Source organism: Limulus polyphemus, unplaced genomic scaffold (genome assembly GCF_000517525.1).
Source record: "Limulus polyphemus unplaced genomic scaffold, Limulus_polyphemus-2.1.2 Scaffold95, whole genome shotgun sequence".
NCBI classification, from domain to species: domain Eukaryota; kingdom Metazoa; phylum Arthropoda; class Merostomata; order Xiphosura; family Limulidae; genus Limulus; species Limulus polyphemus.
Window position 1 is genome coordinate 186709 of NW_013665705.1, and position 21000 is coordinate 207708.

The window sequence follows — 21000 nt, forward strand, 5'->3', positions numbered from 1 at the left end:
ACAGGTGTTTTGTACCAGTTTTATAGTGTTCACTTGGGAGATGATGTTGTTTGTTTCTGGGTTATCTATAACAAGACAACAAACTGATGTACTTCTTGTACAGGTGTTTTGTACCAGTTTTATAGTGTTCACTTGTCAGATGATGCTGTTTGTTTCTGGGTTATCTGTAATAAGCCAACAAACTGATGTACTTCTTGTACAGGTGTTTTGTACCAGTTTTATATTGTTCACTTGTCAGATGATGTTATTTGTTTCTGGGATATCTATAACAAGCCAACAAACTGATGTACTTCTTGTACAGGTGTTTTGTACCAGTTTTATAGTGTTCACTTGGGAGATGATGTTTGTTTCTGGGTTATCTATAAGAAGACAACCAACTGATGTACTTCTACATGCGTTATGTTTCAGTTTTTGTTCTGTCCACTCAGTATTTCGGATACTTCACACAATAGAAATTCACCAAATAAAATCCATAGAATGGTGAATTATTTTTTCTCCGCAAGTTAATCAACCTCAGCTTCACCGTAAATTAACATAAATTGTGTACAAGAAAAAAGGAAATTTATCCATAGCGTGGGACGTCGTGAAACCTGTTCTTTAGATAAAAGTTTTCAATTAGCCTGCTATTAGATCTAGATCTCAGCGTTAGTGCTTCATTTACTTTTGTATACTAGCAAGTTATACGGTTCAATATTCATTATATGACGTCTTTAAATGTTTTGTAAGTTTGAAAGGAAAACGTCCATTGACATTTAGGATAAAACATTGCAAAAATTAACATATTTAGTAATATTTTCAGTCAGAAATAGTAAGAGAAGTATCTAGTCATGAGATGCGCGAGACTTATTATTATACTATTACACTTATAAAGACAGTTTCATCCATATTTTCTACATTTAGAAGGATAAAAATTAAAATAGAAATAGTCAGGCCATTAGCTGGTACGGATCACTCCACCACTCTTTTTTTAAGATGCTGGATTCGTCCTAATTTTAAATCTAACTGCTTAAAAATTCGTTAAGCCAAGAACTACTGACCGTTTCTTATCGCTGAAAACTTGTCAAGTTTACAGTTATAAGTGCACTCATATCCAGCTGACCCAAGAACTCATGGTACATCCTTATGTTAACGAAAACTTGTCATTGTATTATTTTTTATTATAACGATACATATCGTTTGTGAATACACAAACACGCGCTACACTGGTGAAATGGCTACGTCAGGTATGATGTAGATGGTGCTGCCATCTGCCAGATATGATACAAATTAAAAAATAAAAGTGTAATATACCCAATCCTATTTATTTTTTTATATAGTTCTATCCTAAAGGCATAATATAGAAAAAAATATCTCTAAAAACTTTCTACCGTAATTCGCTTGCGGATATAAAGAAGGATGTACAGCAAAGTAGTCATATATTAAGATCAGGGATTTATAATTTATAAGACTGGTATGGATGTCCCTTGTACTTATTTGAAAAGGCACTGGAAAATAAATGAACATGGATGAAACGAAAAGTGAAGCAAATGGTACCCCAGCCGTAGTAAGCAAAACTTGCAATCTTGTAACAGATAAGAATCCACGAATAAAAATGCCATTGACAACAGTAAGCAACATAATCAAGAAATATCTCCACGTGGGAACGAGGCCAACGAAGTATGGTAGCAGGAAGATAAAGCTTCCAGTCATACCTCCTGTTCAACTGTCGTAAACATCAAACAACTGGTTAATGTAACAGATATTCATGCTTGTCCATATCAAGACATATTAGTCAAATTATCTATGGATTTCTGTGCGATAGGACTTTTGAAATAGGTGCTGGGAAACTGTCGTTCTTGGAAGCAATATTAATTATGGAAAGCATTCAGATAGGAGTGGTGTGAAGGGGTCATGACAGTCTTACTACGGAACATTTTACAATGGAAATAAAGTAGCAGGGCTATGGTAAAGATGCATTGACGTGGCGACATGAACTGTAACAACTTGGTGATGATTTAAAATCTTCACAATATAACTTACTCAATCAACAACAGCAAAACTTCACACGAATGTATGCAGAGAAAAATAGATGACATAAATGTCTGTTCCACATCTAAAAATAGTAAAATGACTGCAAGCGGAATCCTTTTATTACTTAGAATCCAGTTATGTTTGTTTACATTTTAATGACGACCATATTTCAACAGTGCTGATCTACTCTGCATAATTTAAATGATAGATTAAACTATTATCTTAAGATATTCATTGATTAAGTAATTCCAAAGAGACCGGGTTAAGAATTGCAACACTTTCAAAATTCCATTTATTATATTTCTCGGTTAATGTCACACAACTTTACTATTATCGTAATTTATTTTGTTTGGAGCAGACTAAAGAAAATGGGTAACATAGAGGGCGCGATGAGTCAAGTGAAAATTGACGGGTAAAATAAGGAACTGTAAAATAAAAAAAGGGGAAACACAATATAGGTTTATCAAATAATGATCCAATAATATGTACGCTATATATTCACAACAAATTACCTCTAAAAGTCTACCAGTACCAAGGTCAATATTAATGTTGTCGCTTTCTTTTTATGTTTAGCTATAGTGATAATAAATAAATAAATAATTCAAAACGTGACAGTTGAATTGTTTAAGCGCAAAGCTATTCAATGGGCTAGCTGCACTCTGCCCACTGATGAGATCGAGCCCAGAGCTTGTGTGCGTTAAGTCCTCAAGATTTCGCTGAGCATTGGGGGAGGGGTGACAAAGCAACTGAATAAGTTTCTTTTTAAAACACTGTAAAATTTAAAGCCTCATCCCTTTCGTCGTTTAAGTAACATTTAAATGTGGAAAAAAATGTCCCATCGTTTACACTCACACATATATTTCTTGTTTGGTCATTCTGTTTCTCGTTCATTTTCTACTTCTGGCACTTCCTACGTGATGAGTGTATCGAATAATTATCACCAACAAATGAGGGTATATTTCCGTAGTCATTGTTTTTTTTAAACATCATTAATGATAAAGGAAATGAAAACGGATTAAATGTGTGTTTTATTTTATTGCTTACATCAAAACCCTCTTAATCCTAGAATTTTTCACAGAGGGACAAGAGATCAATTGCTTTTCAAACACATCGTACTGTTCGTAAGTATTTACGTCCCGTATTGGTTGTTTTTTTATTATTATTGCTGTAAACTCCCAGTAGAGCATAGGGCCGCAACAACACCTCCCAACGGAAGTTGTTGTTGCAGTTACTTGTAGCAGGTTGGTTTTTACGGGGTGGAGTTGCTAGCCCCACGCCAAACCCTCCTACTTTCTCATCCTGGACTCGGGACCAGGCAAAGGCGGAGGTTGGCATGTTTGGTGTGACGGGGATTCGAACTCGCGACCCTCAGATTACGAGTCGAGCGCCCTAACCACCTGCCCATGCTGGGCTTGTAGTGGTTGTACGTCTATGAATTTGTTGGTAACATATGAGTCATAAACAAAATGTGGACAAAAATACCATGAGTATTGTAACCATTTCCATTAATTACAGTTGCACTTCCTTTATGTATTTTATAAAATATTTATTGCACCATAATATATAATTTCTCTGTTAGAAGTGGTGTAACAAACTTCAAAAACTTATTTTAAAATGAATTGTAAAGTTTTTCTTATGTGCTGTCAACTATGAATCTAGAAACTACATCTGGCTATATAATCCTAAAAAATAAATTGTTTTCTGAAACATGACGAAGAGTGTAAAATAGGGAAGAGTATCGAACAAGAAATTACTGCACGCTGCCATCTATGAACCTAAAACTAAAATTTATGCTTTTATAATCCAAAAAGAAAAAGTTTGCCTTTACAGGTTTGAGGATCGCAAAATTGGGAATAGTATTTGGATAAGGAATTTCATGTGTGCGTGCAGCCATCTATGAATTGAAAGACTAACTATTTTGGCTTTATAGTTGTAATAAATAAATAGTTTGCCAATATATGTTAGGGAGTGCAAAATATTGGATAGTAATGGACATGAAATTTTACAAACCCATACGTTACTTCATCAATTTATATATAAACATCGTTTAATGTCATTTATATTACACAATCACAGTTTAAATTGCGGGGAATATATATATATATATTTGCTTCGCACAGATTCGAACGTGGTTCGCCAACTCCAAAATTCCAAGTTCTACAAGAGGACCAACCTATTCGCTAAATACAGCTTTTTTACAAACACGTAACAACATAAAATGTTTGCAGGCATTTAATTAGAGACAGGTTATTTATAAACATTAGTTTACCGCCAGCATAGTGTTGTTTATTATGAATACACTTAAAAGTTAGAAGACAGTTTCATACAAAAACAGACTGTTGTTGCATTACTTTAAAAATGTAATTATACATAACGAATGCATTAACAAAATCACACAAAGTTAAAAATTCCCATTACTTGAATAAAATTTTAATTTTGTCTAGTCGAGTAACTATCAACCAATCAAGAAAGGGCAGGATCTTGAATGTCCACCTTTTCCATCTTTTGAAGCTTTGAAATTATAACGCGTTACATATAATAATTTAGATATTCTGCCAGTTCTTTAGGCTTTAAAGATAAGTTGTAGAATATAAAAAACGAACTCCTGTATTAACCCTACAATCACGTGTCGCTTCACTATGAAGCGTCCATCTCTGAAAGAATTTCATTAAAGTTTTAGGAATTAGGTACTTAGCCACCTAAGTATAAAAGTAAACAAAACTCGAATATCCTTCCTGCAACATTCAAATAGCTAGTCCTAAAAGATCAATGTTTTCCTACTACAAGACTTTCATCCTAACACTGGCTTTGTCACAATCGAAACTAGTCATTGTTAAAACACATCTGAAAGCTGCAGTAAATTGGCAGCCGAAGCGTAAGGTTGTTAATAAACTAGTAATTATTTAATTATCAGAAAAAACAAACATGATCAGAAAGCATACAGACTATGATAACGTTCTAGAAACAAGGAACATAAAAACAAAACAAAAAATAACTCACTCGACTTACTTCGTTTTGGTGAGATCGCTTGAAGCACTGCAGTGAGCATATCATAATTACGATTACGTCTATTCATCAAACGGTCTCGAAGTTTTAACTGTTGCACTAACGAGTTATTCGTGTGATGAGTCTGGTTCTGGAGCTGTTTTACGATACTTTTTAAGTCCTGGACATCTACGAAATGGAAACACAAGGCATTTGTAAAATGAAAACATAAAACATCTGTAAAATGAAATCACAAGACATCTATGAAATGGAAACACACAAGGCATTTGTGAAATGAAAACACAAAACATCTGTAAAATGAAATCACAAGGCACCTATGAAATGGAAACACAAGGCATTTGTGAAATGAAAACACAAAACATCTGTAAAATGAAATCACAAGGCATCTATGAAATGGAAACACAAGGCATTTGTGAAATGAAAACAGAAAACATCTGTAAAATGAAATCACAAGGCATCTTCGAAATGGAAACACAAGGCATTTGTAAAATGAAAACACAAGATATCTGTAAAATGAAAACAGGGCATCTATGAAATGAAAAACAAGGCATACTGTGTAATGTAAATAAAAAAAATATTAAAAACAGTGCTCTTAATTTAGAATTTTCAATTGATTTCTTTTCCAAGCTGCTCTTTCATTAGTTATCATAATAATTGTTTCGTCTAGAGACCCTCGAGACTTTGACCACAGTCCACACCACCAATCGTGCTTAAATCATTTCGCTATATACAATTAGGAAAGCTGCCTGAAGATAAAAGCACTAAAATACAATTATTATTTCCAACAGAAAACACCGCATTATGTTTAATGGGTAAAACAACAAATCGTTTATGTTTTTTTTTATTATACATAAACCACCCCTGTTGGTTTTACAGTAATCAATTAACACTATAATCTTACATATTTCGACACGAGAGGTTCTAAAACACAATTTAAAACTTTCGACTTATATTTCTCGAATCTTACAAAAGGTTATGACCAATTGTCAGATACGTACGTAATTGTTGGACAAAATATCAAACTTTTGTCAATGTCATAGGTTCAAATTCCCCGAGAGGAGTTGCAGTTGTTACTAATACTATCTTTCTTTAAGGACTGGAGAAATAAAGACTTGAATTTTTTCTTTAATTAGCAGTAACGGACAAATAATTATTTTTAACCGGACAATGGACAGTTTTTAAAGTTGGAAGATAATGAAGCTTATCAGAAGTACTCCAGCTGACAGGCACGTGGAAATTTGGAGGTTCGTGAAGTGTTTACGCGGGAAAACCTTCCTTTTCATGGTAGAACCAAAACGGAAATTTAGGAGATAATGGAGCTCGAAATATAATATTCTTTAGACCCAAATACAGCTTAGTTACTAAGACTGATAAATTATAGTGGAATTCTGAAATGGTTTTGCAATTAAAGTGAGACTTTGGGCCTATTTTGATGTAATGGGTGCAAGATATGACGGAAAGAAGGTATGGTGGAAATCAGGGAAAAGGAGCTAAGTTATTGTGAAAATAGCCAGTTTGATAAACAACTTACATGACTTATTTATTCGACTTTATCTCGGGCTGTCAAATTCATTTCAGTTTACATTCTTTGTCTGTTATTTTGGACCAAAACCTCAATTCAGGTTGGAAAAATCGTTAACCAATCGAAATTTATGCGGGAGAGAAGTATTGGTTCTCACTCCCCTGTGTTAGAGATAAGGGACCTTTGCTCTTTTGGCCCGACGCCTGTGATAATATTGAGAACACTTCACACCTTTTCTCGCAAAGAACATTTCATATAGTTACCAATAGAGGTCGCTCTAAACGCTATCACCGTTTACTAGCCACACTGTGATCAATCCTCTCAGACGAAAAAATAAGATGTTGTATCGTGTGGAATGTTTGAAACCTGTTCAGTGGAAATGGATCATACTTTTAAAGAAGGAAAAGGTTTTCCTCAAACACATCAATTAAACTGTATTTCAAGACAGTAAGATATGATTACATCCAAATACAGGGGTGGGATCTCCATTTTGTTTATTACTCCTTAGAAGAGTTTGAGTCATACCATTAACAATGAGTTGGCGTCATACCTTTAACAATAAGGTTGTGTCATACTTATAATAATGAGTATGTCATTGTTTTAAAAATGTTTCTATGCCATACCCTTTCTCGCTGAGAACATTTCATATCTTTACCAATAGAGATCGCGTTATACGTTTAACAATAATCCAGTGTTTGTTTGTTTGTTTGAAGTTAAGCATGAAGCTACACAATGGGCTACCTAAGCTCTGCCCACTACGGCTATCGAAACCCGGTTTCTAGCATTGCAAGTCCGCAGACATACCGCTAAGCCACTAGGGGCATATATCCAGTGTCATACCTTTTCACACATTTTCTAACAGAGTGATTGATTATAATGCTTTTGAAGACTGCTTTAACAACTTTATAGAATCATGATTTTTGAAGACGAGTACATAGAAACTTTTTCTGCTTTTTTTTATCAAACACTATTTATAGTCTAGGAAGATCCGAACATTGATTTAAAAAAAACCTTGGTATTTATACATTTAGTGAACTGACAGATGTTGAATAATCGCTGAAAATAGTATAACCTGCTCATTATTTACTTACTGTTATTTATTACTAGCTTTCCTCGACCCGTCAATAAATGAAGGGTTGGGGTTCTGTAAAATTCCTCCTGTGGTGCCCCGCTTTTTTTTGCGAGCTTTGTTCATCAAATTTTCATTTTCATCGTAAGATAAAAACAATTACACACCGAGAAGATAAAAAGAATTTTCAAGTACACTAACAAATCAGTGAGAATGATTAGTGCAACTTAAATTCAAAATGGTTCCTAATGTGAGTGTTACACACAGAGACGGACATTTGGATTTTATGTATATTATATTTTAATCAGCGGAAAAAAAAGAATAGTATCCTGTCAAAAATCATGGTTTTTTTTAGCATCCAAAACCAATAGGCTTAAGGTGGATGATAAAAAAGATAAAAAAAAATTGACTCGCAATTTGCGGGTCGCGGGTTCGAATCCCTGTCCCGCCAAACATGCTCGCCCTTTCAGCCGTGGGGGCGTTATAATGTGATGGTCAATCCAACTATTCGTTGGTAAAAGAGTAGCCCAAGAGTTGGTGGTGAGTGGTGTTGACTAGCTGCTTTCCCTCTAGTCTTAAAACTGCTAAATTAGGGACGGCTAGAGCAGATAGCTCTTGTGTAGCTTTGCGCGAAATTCTAAAAACAAACAAACAAAGGAACAAATGGCTGCTTGTCTGCTTCAAGACAGACCTTGCAGATGGTACGAACAGTACCGTATTGCCTGTTCAATGTGTGCTTGCAAACGCTCAACTGTCCGGAAGTTACGCATGCGCAGCTTCAGCTTGTTGATTAATAATTCAGTGGTTTGTTTTATTCAATACTCAAACTGTGCTGAACGATAACTTGAATGTATGCACGATATTTTTTTTCTTCAAAACTATGATTTGTAATGATTATAATAGTTTATATAATGTATTGTAAATGTTTAGAATAATAAGAACATTTTTCGGGTTGGGGTGTCGCCATATTTATACGTCGCACAGGGCGCCATCAAACATCGGTACGGACTGGGTAATAAAATATATAAATCTTGCCAAATTAAATTATTATTGGTCATTTAGAAGTAAAAATTATACCTCTTTATTCGTCAGTATTTAAACAATACTGATTCCACGCGCCCCTAGTGACACAGCGGTATGTCAGCGGACTTACAATGCTAGAAACCGGGTTTCGATACCAATGGTGAGCAGAGCACAGATAGCCCATTGTGTATCTTTGTGCTTAATTTCAAACAAACGAATGAATGATTCCACGTACTATTATAAAAACAGAAAGTTTTGGAATAGAAACATACAGAGAAAGAAAGGTTATGTAAAATTATCTAAATAACACACATATGCCGACGTAAGAATTTACCCAAACATAAATAGAGAAGCATCATATGATGCAGAAGATCCCTGATTACATATCCTCTATCATCCAGAACTTCATAAACAGCAGGTTAACCATTAAAAATGGTCCTTTTTAATCACTTTAATGTTTTTATTATATATACATATATATAAAATTAAATGAACATACATAAAACTTGTACTTGAGAGTGAACAGAGACGGGCAAACGGTACTGAATACGCAATCCATGGTTTATCCTGGATGGTTCGAGATACTAGGCCCGGCATGGCCAGGTGGTTAAGGCGCTCGACTCGCAATCTGAGGGTCGCGGGTTCAAATCCCCATCACATCAAACATGCGCGCCCTTTCAGCCGTGGGGGCGTTATAATGTGACGGTCAGTCCCATTATTCGTTGATAAAAGAGTAGCCCAAGAGTTGGCAGTGGGCGGTGATGACTAGCTGCCTTTCCTCTAGTCTTACACTGCTAAATTAGGGACGCTAGCGAAGATAGCCCTCGTGTAGCTTTGCGCGAACTTCAAAACAAACAAACAAACAAAACAATCGAGATACTAGTTAAATATAAACAACCCATGGTTCACCCTGGATGATTCGAGATACTAGTTAAATATATACAACCCATAGTTCACCCTGGATGATTCGAGATACTAGTTAAATATATACAACCCAGGGTTCACCCTGGATGATTCGAGATACTAGTAAAATATATACAACCCATGGTTCACCCTGGTTGATTCGAGATACTAGTTAAATATATACAACCCATGGTTCACACTGGATGATTCGAGATAGTAGTTAAATATATACAATCCACGGTCCCGGATGGTTCGAGGTACTAACTGAATATACGTAACCCACGATTCAAGTTAGATAGTTTGAAATACTAGTTCAACATACACAACTCACGGTTCATTCTGGATGATTCGAGATACTACTTGAGCATACACAACCCACGGTTCACCCTGAACGGTTCGAGATATTAGTTATATAAGCGCAACCTACGTTCCCGGATGGTTCGAGATACTATTGTATTTAGTATAATGTTCATATTATTTAGGAAATTACACGCGGGTTAAGTGTTGTTTGTGTGAAATACTTTGTAAATGAAAAAACTAAAGTTGAACTCGAAGCAAGTCAACACATGATGACAATGACATTGTGCATACTCGTTGGATTAAAAGGTACAACTAAGCAAAAAACAGATAAGATAATTCTGAATGAGGTTTGTAGCGCTTGATGGAGAAATTTGCGAGAAAAGTTCAGGACAGGAAAACGCAAGCGTATTATTTATATAGATACAATGTTATGTAGTTATGATTTGAGAGAGGTGAGAAAGTGGCCGGTTTTTTGTCAGTCTGTAAAGAATTAGGGGATTAAAGTACTCTAAGTCATTAGAAAATGATTGGAGTGAACAGTTGTCTTTCTAAGTTCATTGATATAGGTACTACAAGACACTCTTTGGTTAAGAAACGCTATAATCCGATATACAGAAGACAGGTGCAAGGTCAGATAGAAAGATACCTAACTGAATAAGTAGAGTTGTTTAAACATTTGTTTAACAACAAGTTAAAGCTTAGAATGGTATATTCTTTCATTGGGATTTATGTCTATGAGCCAGACTAGTTTCGGAGAATTCTACTCCTCATCAGTGACCCTGGACACTACCACCAATGAAATATCAGACCAAACCAAGCCTTCATACTAGTGAGGTATCGAAAATCAAACTGGTGTATTTACGTGTTTTACACTCACTAAAAATAAACCTATCATTCTATAAGTATTTGAAGAACTTGTAGCAATCCGCCACAATTTAATTCTTCGTATTGTTATCTGACACTGGGCAGCTTGTACATACCTGTCAGCCTCGGTTTGAGAATGGAATATAAAAGCCAAGAGTTCAACAAAGAGAGAAAAAAGAAGAACGGGAAATGTGAGAGAGAACGAATAAACCGAGAGAGGCAAACGAAGAAAGTAATATAATGCTAGTAAGAAACGAAACTTATTTTTAAATATATGTGTTATTGATTACCAGTAATAAACAACACTGGTATGAATCAATTCCTGATAGGAATAAGTAGAAATAAAAGTTCGAAGTTGGAACCAGGTTAACGAAAGCCGAGGAGGAAACTCAACTGGATGAAGCAGTGAAGTTGGAAAAGATAACAAGTTTTCTTTTTGTTTTTATCTTACTTGTTTTCGTTGTGACAGCTATTCACTTAATCCTTACTGGTTGTAAACCATGTGGTTCGTTGTTTAAGAGTGGAGAATTTACATTAGCATGGATGAGAATTGGAAACGACTGACATAAAGTCAGTTTGTAAATGAACGTAGAGAATTGTGTATAAATTGAAATAGCAATTATAAAAATAGATGAGATACGTGAAGTTTTAATTTAAGCGGGAGTCACAATAGATGACTTTTCTTACCTTGGGCTCAGGGAAAATAAGAAAACTGCGAATGGTGTTCGCAAAGGTAATTATGGTAGCGATTTAGAACTTTCTAAAATACAGAACAGCACGATCGTAGCATACATAACCCACAGTTCATCCTAGATGGTTCGAGATACTAATTAAATTTGAAATTCAGTGCATGCAGTGTCTGTCTTGTTCAATCTTGTTTAGTACAAGGCTTGGAGACTCCAACTGATAAATCACTCGTGGGAACGAACGTCACAGTTCCGTATTACGCCCCTTCCTCTTGGTCTCAAAAGTAGACGACCTGTTATCTCACGGTAAACACTGATGTTGTTTAGTGTTGTTTATTATAAGCTGTTACTAATGTACCCCAGTGTTATATGTTATAAATATATATATTTCAATGGTTACTTTTCAAGCCATTGTTTGTTCGTTTCAAACATTTTCTGATCATTGAGTGTTTGTTTGGTTTCAGAGCATCGTCTACATCCTCAAGAGTGAGTCAGACGAGGTAGGATTAAAGCTCTGTTTACAAACAGATCAAGTGTGCACCACGTATCTTCGTCATTCCTTGTTACAAACACACTAAGTATTAAAAAGAATATAGATAGTGTGCACCACGTATCTTCGTCAATCCTGGTTACAAACACACTAAGTATTAAAAAGAACATAGATAGTGTGCACCACGTATCTTCGTCAATCCTGGTTACAAACACACTAAGTATTAAAAAGAATATGCACAGGGTACACCACGTACTTTCCTGAATCCTCTGGGAATAAACTTACTTCGTTTAAATTTTAGAATGATTTAGGAATGGACCAGATGTGAAATATTTGTGTTATACATTTTTATGTAAGTATAATAGGAATAGGATTATTTCAACAGGTTTTAAACTCAGTCATGCTTACTGTGAAGCGAGATTGGTCGTAGAGTTAGAGCTCCGCAACAAATACGTAATGTATAAAAATCAGTGCAAACAAAAATGTCCTGAGACTACTATAAAATATTAGATTCTGATGAACGAAGTGGTTGCAAATACATCTAGTTGTGGTCCATACATTTTTTAGAATATCTACTTAAAATGGTTGAAACACTTTTAAACTTTCGTGAATAAAAATTTCTAACCTAATTAATAATTGTAACTAGATCAACTCGAGTCTCAGGCACTCAAACAAGCAGTCGTGTAGCATCATTAATTAAGGATAATTAAAAATCGTGTGTAACTAGACAGACTAGAAAGCACCATAAAACCTGCTTCTACAAAGACAGCATATTTTCTATAATATCTCAGATGAATATAACGTGTTTTACTGACAACGTGAGAGTTGTATTAACAAACATTGTTCTTTTCATGTGTTTATGTTGTGCGCATGCGTAGTTTTGTTTTCTATTCATTAGCGATCTCATCATCTCTCTCCTCTAACCTCATTTTCAATTCTCTTGGGAATGTACACGGCATATTTTACGAGTAATATACTTTACTCCTTATCAAAACCTTGTTGTATTCCCGTCTCAGTAGGAATCGTTTTTGTTGGAATTCCGTTTTAAGGCTGTTATTTATAAGTTGGACAAAATGTATTGTGTTCCACGAGAGACAACCAACATTTTCATCATACTGTTTTGTAAAGATATTACTTCAGGCGATACTTTTTTGTTTTATTGTTTGTTTTTAAATTAACAGTTTTCCGTAACAATTGACCTGTTTCTTAAACCGATGTTGTGCTAGTTGGTTGCTCAATGGGGACATTAAGATAACTTTGAACTCCGCTGGCGAGTTAAAAATTATGTCAGATTTTAATGTATTCAATATTTTCATCTCTCGCGAAATTACAATGAAATATCTGATTCTAATCTTTAAAAATAACAGTTAGGCACATCTAATATGAACATTAATTTTAAAACATTTCATGGGGGAGGAGGTTATAGCCCCTTAAGGAGTATGAGTTGGTTTGTTTGTAATTAAGCACAAAGCTACACAATGTGGTATCTGTGCTCTGCCCACGACAGGTATCGAAACCCGTATCCTAGCGTTGTAAGTCCGCAGACATACCGCTGTGCCACTGGGGGGGGGGCAAGGAGTATGAGAAGCACATTTTCTTAGCAAAAGGAAATTAACTTCTAACAGTGTATTTCAAAAATTAATTACCATAATTTTCAATGATGAAATATTGTATTACTTGAGTGTAATTTACTTCTTACGATAGTTAAAGTCATAAGATGAAAAAATGTAGACATGTAATTTAGTAATTTTTAAAAATAAATTCTGTACCCAAAAAAATTTGGAAACTAATAAATTTTCAGCCAACATTTTTTGGTTGCTAGATTTGTGATTTGTTGGGTCTCAGCAAAGCCCCAAAGTGACTACTTTCATAAAAGCTAATCTCTCAACATCAATTTGGAAACTTTTAAATTTTCAGCCAACATTTTTTGGTTGCTAGATTTGTGATTTGTTGGGTCTCAGCAAAGCCCCAAAGTTACTACTTTCATAAAAGCTAATCTCTCAACATCAATTTGGAAACTTTTAAATTTTCAGCCAACATTTTTTGGTTGCTAGATTTGTGATTTATTGGGTCTCAGCAAAACCCCAAAGTTATTACTTTCATAAAAGTTAATTTCTCAAGTTCTAAATAAGCTAGTTCTAAATACAATGAGGTTCCAGTTGTTTATCTATTATTGGTAATTCCTGTTTCACCCTGTACTTAAGCTTTTTTAAGAAACACTAAATGTCTGTAAAAAGAACTAACTTCAAGGGGTAATGATAACATCGTTTAGACCAGAATTATGATTTTTTAAAAAGTTACAATTAGTTATTAATAATACTCATAGAAGCAAATACTCCGTTTGAAACTATGTCACCTCAGTGAAATTGGTTGACACCAGTGTTTTGATTTTTGAGTTATCATGTAATAAAAAAGAAGCAGACGAAAAAAGATATGCTATGATAGTTACAGACATTCCCAGAACTTGTGATTCAGTCATTACATAGATATTGTTATAAAAGGATGACCTACTGAGGAAATATTAAAAATGCCATATCGATGAACACTCTGAACCATCCCTACATAGGCAGTGCTGCCCCCTGCCTGATAACACATTTTTAGAAACCTGTTAATTTTTTACAAGCAAAGTATCCGCGCCCCGCCCACCGCGGGGAATCGAATCTCGTATTTTAGTAAGTACTTCCAATTATCGGTAATCGACCTCGGAACTACAAGCTTATTTGGATTATTTTACTTTACAAATATTTACAGTAATACACAAAAAATTCATACAAAAACAGTAAAATTTTCCCCACAACTAAAAGGCAGCTAGTTGTTGGAGATATTTTCCTTTAGTTACTACAGATTTACCGAATCTATTCATTAAGTGATAACTTTTCGTCTTGTAATACAGCTTGTTATTAAGGTTTCCGATATTCGTGCTAAGCTACAAAACGGCTATCTGCGCTAGCCGTACCTAATTTTGAACTGATAGACTAGACAAGCTTAGTCAACCCCACCCACAGAAGACTCTAGGGCTATTCTTATATAATTGTGGAATTTATATCTACAGCTTCCAAAAGTGCGGAGTGCGATAGTGTGATAATGGGACACGAACAACGGACCCTGGAATTCACAAGTCGGCAGTATCAAGAAAGATTGTGTTTTTTTTTGTGAACATAATATTAACTACTTGATCAGTGACCACTTTCGAATAGCCATTAAATAAACAATAACTTCCCGTTTTCTAACAAAATTGGGTAGGAAAGATCCTGTGATATATTTATCGGCGCACAACATCAACTTTTTGGTCGTTTTCTTTCACGTGACCACCTTCGGACTACCGTCTAGTAAGTTATAACTTTCAACCTAATTACAAAGCTTGCGAGGAAAGATTTCTGTACTTTGTTTACGTATGGACGTCAACTTCTCAATCATTGTCATTCGTGAACATATATTTGATAAGTGATAATTTCCCACCCTTTGAAAAAATACGCCAGGAAAGATCCGTTCAATGAGTCTATTTATATGTACATCCCTGAAATGCCGTGTTTATAAAATAAATAAACAAAATTAATAAAACTCAAGCAAACGTACTTGGATATCCATAGTAGCCAAGACATTTTAATTTTAAAAGACCGCTGAAAAGTGCAAATATGTTATGTGCAACATAAATTATTTTACTTTCTGATTTCTTATGTCACTATTTCCAAACTCAGTATTCACAATACTGATCCAACTAATTGTTTAACTGACTGGCAGGCACAACGAAAGTGATTAAATCATGCAGCGATTACCAGGGATGTTGCTGGGGGGGGATGTAAACTAATCCCCTTCGGACCACAAATAAACCTTCATTCTACGAATCAACTTACAGATAAACAGCGAAACCAATATCGTTAGTGCAACCATAAAGTATTCAAACATACTGAACGGCTAGTTGTCCCGTTTTTCAATATCACTGGAAACTAGGGACTGCGTAGATAGCTCTCTAGTTACTTTGCACGTAAACATACAAAGAAAGAAACTTCAATTAAGTAACGAGTAAAGAGTATCCTGTTTATTTTCAAAACTTCATGAATATTTATTTCAACATGACTTGTTAGTAATCGAATTCTTGACATATCACGTGCAGTTTTACGTGTGTGCCTATACATATGCATGAATACGTACTTAAAACAGATGCACCATGAACAGAAACCAAACCAATAAGAAAAACCCTTACTCTAATAAAGTCCAAGCGATGCCCACGATTACTCATTAACTGACTAACACACTCTTAGTCTATCTCTCTTATTACAAACAAATGGTTCAGATTGTTTCCCAAACTTTAAAGGACGTTCAGGATATTAAGGCCATGTTTGTCACGTCACACTAAACCCCTCTCTTACTAAACAGCATTACATATTTGTAGTTTGTTTGCTTGTTTACTGCAAACTTATTAAGGCTATCTGCCGCCGTCCCTAATTTTCAGCTGCTGACCAGAGGGAAAGCAACTGGCCGGCAACACCTACTGCTAAGTCTTGAGCTACTCTTTTTACCAACAAATAGTGACCGTCACATTATAACGCCCCTACGGCTGAAATAATAACCCGCGACATAGATCGCGAATCTAGCGTCCTCGCAACAAGACCATGCCAGGTCACATAGTTATAGAAGACAACAAGACCATGCCAGGCCACATAGTTATAGAAGACAACAAGACCATGCCAGGCCACATAGTTATAGAAGACAACAAGACCATGCCAGGCCACATAGTTATAGAAGACAACAAGACCATGCCAGGTCACATAGTTATAGAAGACAACAAGACCATGCCAGGCCACATAGTTATAGAAGCATCTAGATTTAAAAAGAAGAAGAAATAGACAAAAAACGGTCCTTCATTGGATTATGAAGTTTCTTAAACAGTCCATCACATAAGAAAATGATGGTACTTTTAAATTAAACCTTCAGCAATAAAGTACTCTTAACGATTAACAACATCGATAATCATAAATATAAATATGAAATCACAATTGAATATGTGAAACAAAATACAATTATAATTTTGAGTAATAAAACAAACTATTTTTTCTTCGCTTGTTTATTTTCCTTAAATTGTCCAGCCACCAGACCTCTTTGGTGATTTTCTTTTCCATGGCTTATGATATAAAGATGGGATGACCTATTGTCCTTTATCATCATTTGTTATCTCGTCACTGAGGAAGTCATCTTCAGATACTTGGTCGAGAGAATTCACTAGTAATACATTAGAAATGATCTCGATAAGAGCATTGTGCTCTTTGGTAGGTTTACTTATCTCTGGTGAAGTCTTCTTTGAAGTTAAGCAGTTCGCCATTCTCACTCCAACGTACTTACGAAGATTACAAAGATAGATGACCTTTGGGGTAGACTGCCTATCTTTCTAGATTCTGCTCTTTTGCTCATAGGTTGGTTGTCTTTATTATCTTGTGCTTCGACCCTTCTTGTCACTAGAAGTCCAACCTCTGGTGATTTTATTGTCGAGTAGAACGTAAGGATTTCCTGGTCATGGACTGTAAAAATGTAACAAGTTTAACCCCACATGTTTATTTCTCTATGAAGTCAGTTCCCAATACGCACTTTTCCCTAATGTTAATTATCCAGAAGTCCATTTCCAATATGCACTCTTCCCTAATGTCAATTACTCAGAAGTCAGTTACAAATACGCACTCTTCCCTATTGTTAATTATCCAGAAGTCAATTTCCAATATGCACTCTTCCCTTATATCTATTACTCAGAAATTAGTTTCCAGTACGCACACTTCCCTAATGTTAATTATCCAGAAGTCAGTTCCCAATACACTCTCTCGATGGTGACGCCTTTCCTCTTGCTGGAACTTTATGATCACTAGTTATTCCCATCAATCCATCTTCTTCCTTCATCTCTAGAGGCCATATCCTAGCTTTCACTTCCGGATCAGTTCGAGTAGTTATAGCTGTAGAACAAGTATTAATTAATACGTTACAAGGCTTCTTATAATGAATCGATTGACTCGTGGAATGGATTGATTAAATAATGCATTCTTTGTTTCAGTTGCGGCAGATATAGTATCCTATTCTCAGGATATCGTATTCTTAGTTCATTATCAAAGGCTAATCTATTACACTGTTCGATGCAATGTCCACATTCTCCATACTTATATCAATATCCTATTCCAATCATCCCGACTTCCAAAGCAGTTTATATTTCTTAAAAGCTTTTGTCTCCATTTCCTGGCAATATATATATTCAAGTTGTAATTAATTTTGATTTTAATTTATTCTATTTCCATTTCTAACTAAACGTCTTCCTTTAATGACGTACACTTACTTTGTTTTAGTCTAATTTACATATCCTAATCCACTAAGACATCTAAGAAGTTGTTGCGTGTTCACGAATCCACCATTCACGTGCAACATCTACATGAAATAAATGGGCCTCTCTGTACACATAATCAGGGAATTCGATTAAGACCCAGTTCTTCCCCCTTTACGCTACACCTAGACTTTGTATCAGAAAGTTTCTCTTGATGTGACACTCCAAATCTGTTTGATAAGAAGGCCACTAACGCCTGGTAGTTGTTACGACTCTGCTTAATGCTGTTAAAGTTGGTCTTTTTAAATGAGCGGCAAGGTGAATAGTTTGCTTTTCACGTCATTCTTTCATTTTAGAAGTTATTTCAAACCACGCATCCTATGCCTCCTAAAAACTTTCTACGTTACTAATGATGTTTAAGGTTAAAATGTTTAAGTGGATGCAAAACAAAATGTGGGTGGTTTAATCTTTGCATTAACCAATTAATTTTCCAGGTAGTTTTATTTTGGGGTCGATGGCTTATTATTATATCGTTTTTACTTCGTTGTTGTCCTTTTGTAACTCTTCTTTTTTGTTGTATTATTTCTATTAATCTTCTGTAAGTTCCTCGATTTTGTCTTCGATCAAACTGATTTTTTGTTTTCAATTCTTCTTTTACATTCCTACCTCTTTCTTCAAGTTCCAAGGTTATCATAACTTAACAAATAAATGAATACTTCTAATAGAAATTCTGCTTACTTGCTAATTTCTAGATTTCTTGGTCAAAATGCAAACTCGATATTCACAGTACTGAACTAGCTAGATGACTTGCAGTAATAGACATGACAATCATATAATGGTTACTTACGAACTGACTAACAAGTTCACTAACACGTTTTAACCTAACTCGCATTTTATATATGTTTCAAATTGTTTACTGAACTTCCAGACATTAAGGCCACGTCCATCACGTTCATTTAAACTTCCTTCCAGCTACACAACAATACATATTTCTCGAAACTTCTAGATTATAAAACATAAGTTATAACAGTATCATAATTTTATATACCAAAGCTAGAATTATGAAGATTTAAGTATATAACATAAGCGGGTATCTTATAATTCTGTAGTCCAGAATCCAGAACCGTGAAGTTTTGACTTCATCACCAAAATCGGTATTTTATAATTCTGTAGTCCAGAACCCAAAACCACGAAGTTTTGACTTCATCACAAAAGTCGGTATTTTATAATTCTGTAGTCCAGAACCCAGAACCATGAAGTTTTGACTTCATCACAAAAGTCGGTATTTATAATTCTGTAGTCCGGAACCCAGAACTATGAGGTTTTGACTTCATCACAAAAGTCGCTATTTTATAATTCTAGAGTCCAGAATCCAGAACCGTGAAGTTTTGACTTCATCACAAAAATCTGTATTTTATAAGTCTGTAGTCCATTTGAAAAATGAAAAGCACTATCATATTTTTTAAAAAAAAAACATTGTTTGTTTTAGAGTAAAGCCACATTGAGCTATCTACTATGTCTACAATAGGGAATCGAACCCCAGATTTCAGCGTTATAAGTCCGGATACATACTGCTGTCCCACCGGAGGACGAAAAACGAACAAACATTATTCCTCTGTTTGATATGCCCCCCTCCCAGTGGCATAGCGGTATGTCTGCGGACTTACAACGCTAGAAACCGGATTTTGATACCCGTGGTAGGCAGAGTACAGCTAGTCCTTTGTGTAGCTTTGTGTTTAACTACAAACAAACAAACTGTGGGGGCGCGAACCCCAAAGTCGGTAGGGGGCGCGCAACTATCTATGACAAAAGGAGCATATAAATGAAATTTAAAAATAAAAAATAAAGAAGATTTAAAAACTACCGCACGAATGTTACTATTAACAACAATTAATAAGGGAAAATTACATGTGCATAAATAGGTTGTACGGGGTGCGGGAAGGGGCATAAAAAATTTGCGCACCGCTGACTTACTGTACAACATATGGCGAGATTTGAGTTTCTATGTTAGTGAAGACTTGCCAATATTAAAGCCTTATCGATGTAAGTACATTGTGGTGAGAATTAAAAAAAAACACTAGATAATTTTTGTCATTCATATCTTTTGTTTTGGCCCCCCAGTAGCACAGCGGTATGTCTGCGGACTTACAACGCTAGAATCCGGGTTTCGATACCCGTGGTGGGCAGAGCACAGATAGCCCATTGTGTAGCTTTGTGCTTAACTTAAAAAAAAACAAAAAAAACTTTTGTTTTATACAATACCATAATAACAGTAATTCAGACATTCTACATGTACCTAATAAAACTCATTCATTGTCCTAAGCCTTCATGTAGTATCAAGAATTAAACAATAACAAAATAAAGACATGATAAGTGCCTTCAGAAAGAAGACCTTTCTTCTTTATATACGGCCTTCTTCTTCTGAAGAAGAAAGAAATCCTAGTCTCCCCAAACGCTTGAGTTATCGTGTTTCAGTTTCATATTTCCTGGTTCCCCGGTGAATCAGCGATAAACTTACAACACTAAACTCCGGGGCTCCATTACCCACGGTGAACAAAGCGCAGATATCCCATTGTGTAGTTTTGCGTTAAAAAAAAACAAGCAAACATATTTTGTGACTAACATTGCACAACGTCAAGTGTATAATTTATCTTAAGGCACTTTACGCTTTCCACCTCTAAAAATAAATCAAATATTTATTGATAAAAAACACGATTGGTGGATTAGTTTTGGTAACAATTATTGCCGTATTTACGCTCCAAACGACAGAAAGTTTGAAGTTCGCGCAAAGCTACACGAGGGCTATCTGCGCTATCCGTCCCTAATTTA

General features: G+C 35.2%; 1 protein-coding gene across 2 annotated transcripts in view; it reads right to left on the reverse strand.

Annotated features, from left to right (window-relative positions):
- Positions 1-21000, reverse strand: part of LOC106469272 (TBC1 domain family member 30-like) — a 178569-nt gene that overhangs the window by 145159 nt on the left and 12410 nt on the right. The window contains exon 2 of one of the 2 annotated variants that reach the window (XM_013929761.2): positions 5020-5184. In XM_013929761.2, the coding sequence (XP_013785215.2) occupies positions 5020-5184 (165 nt within the window). Of the gene's footprint in view, positions 1-5010; positions 5185-21000 lie in introns of both variants that reach the window. The other variant, XM_022398425.1, reaches the window with a different exon arrangement.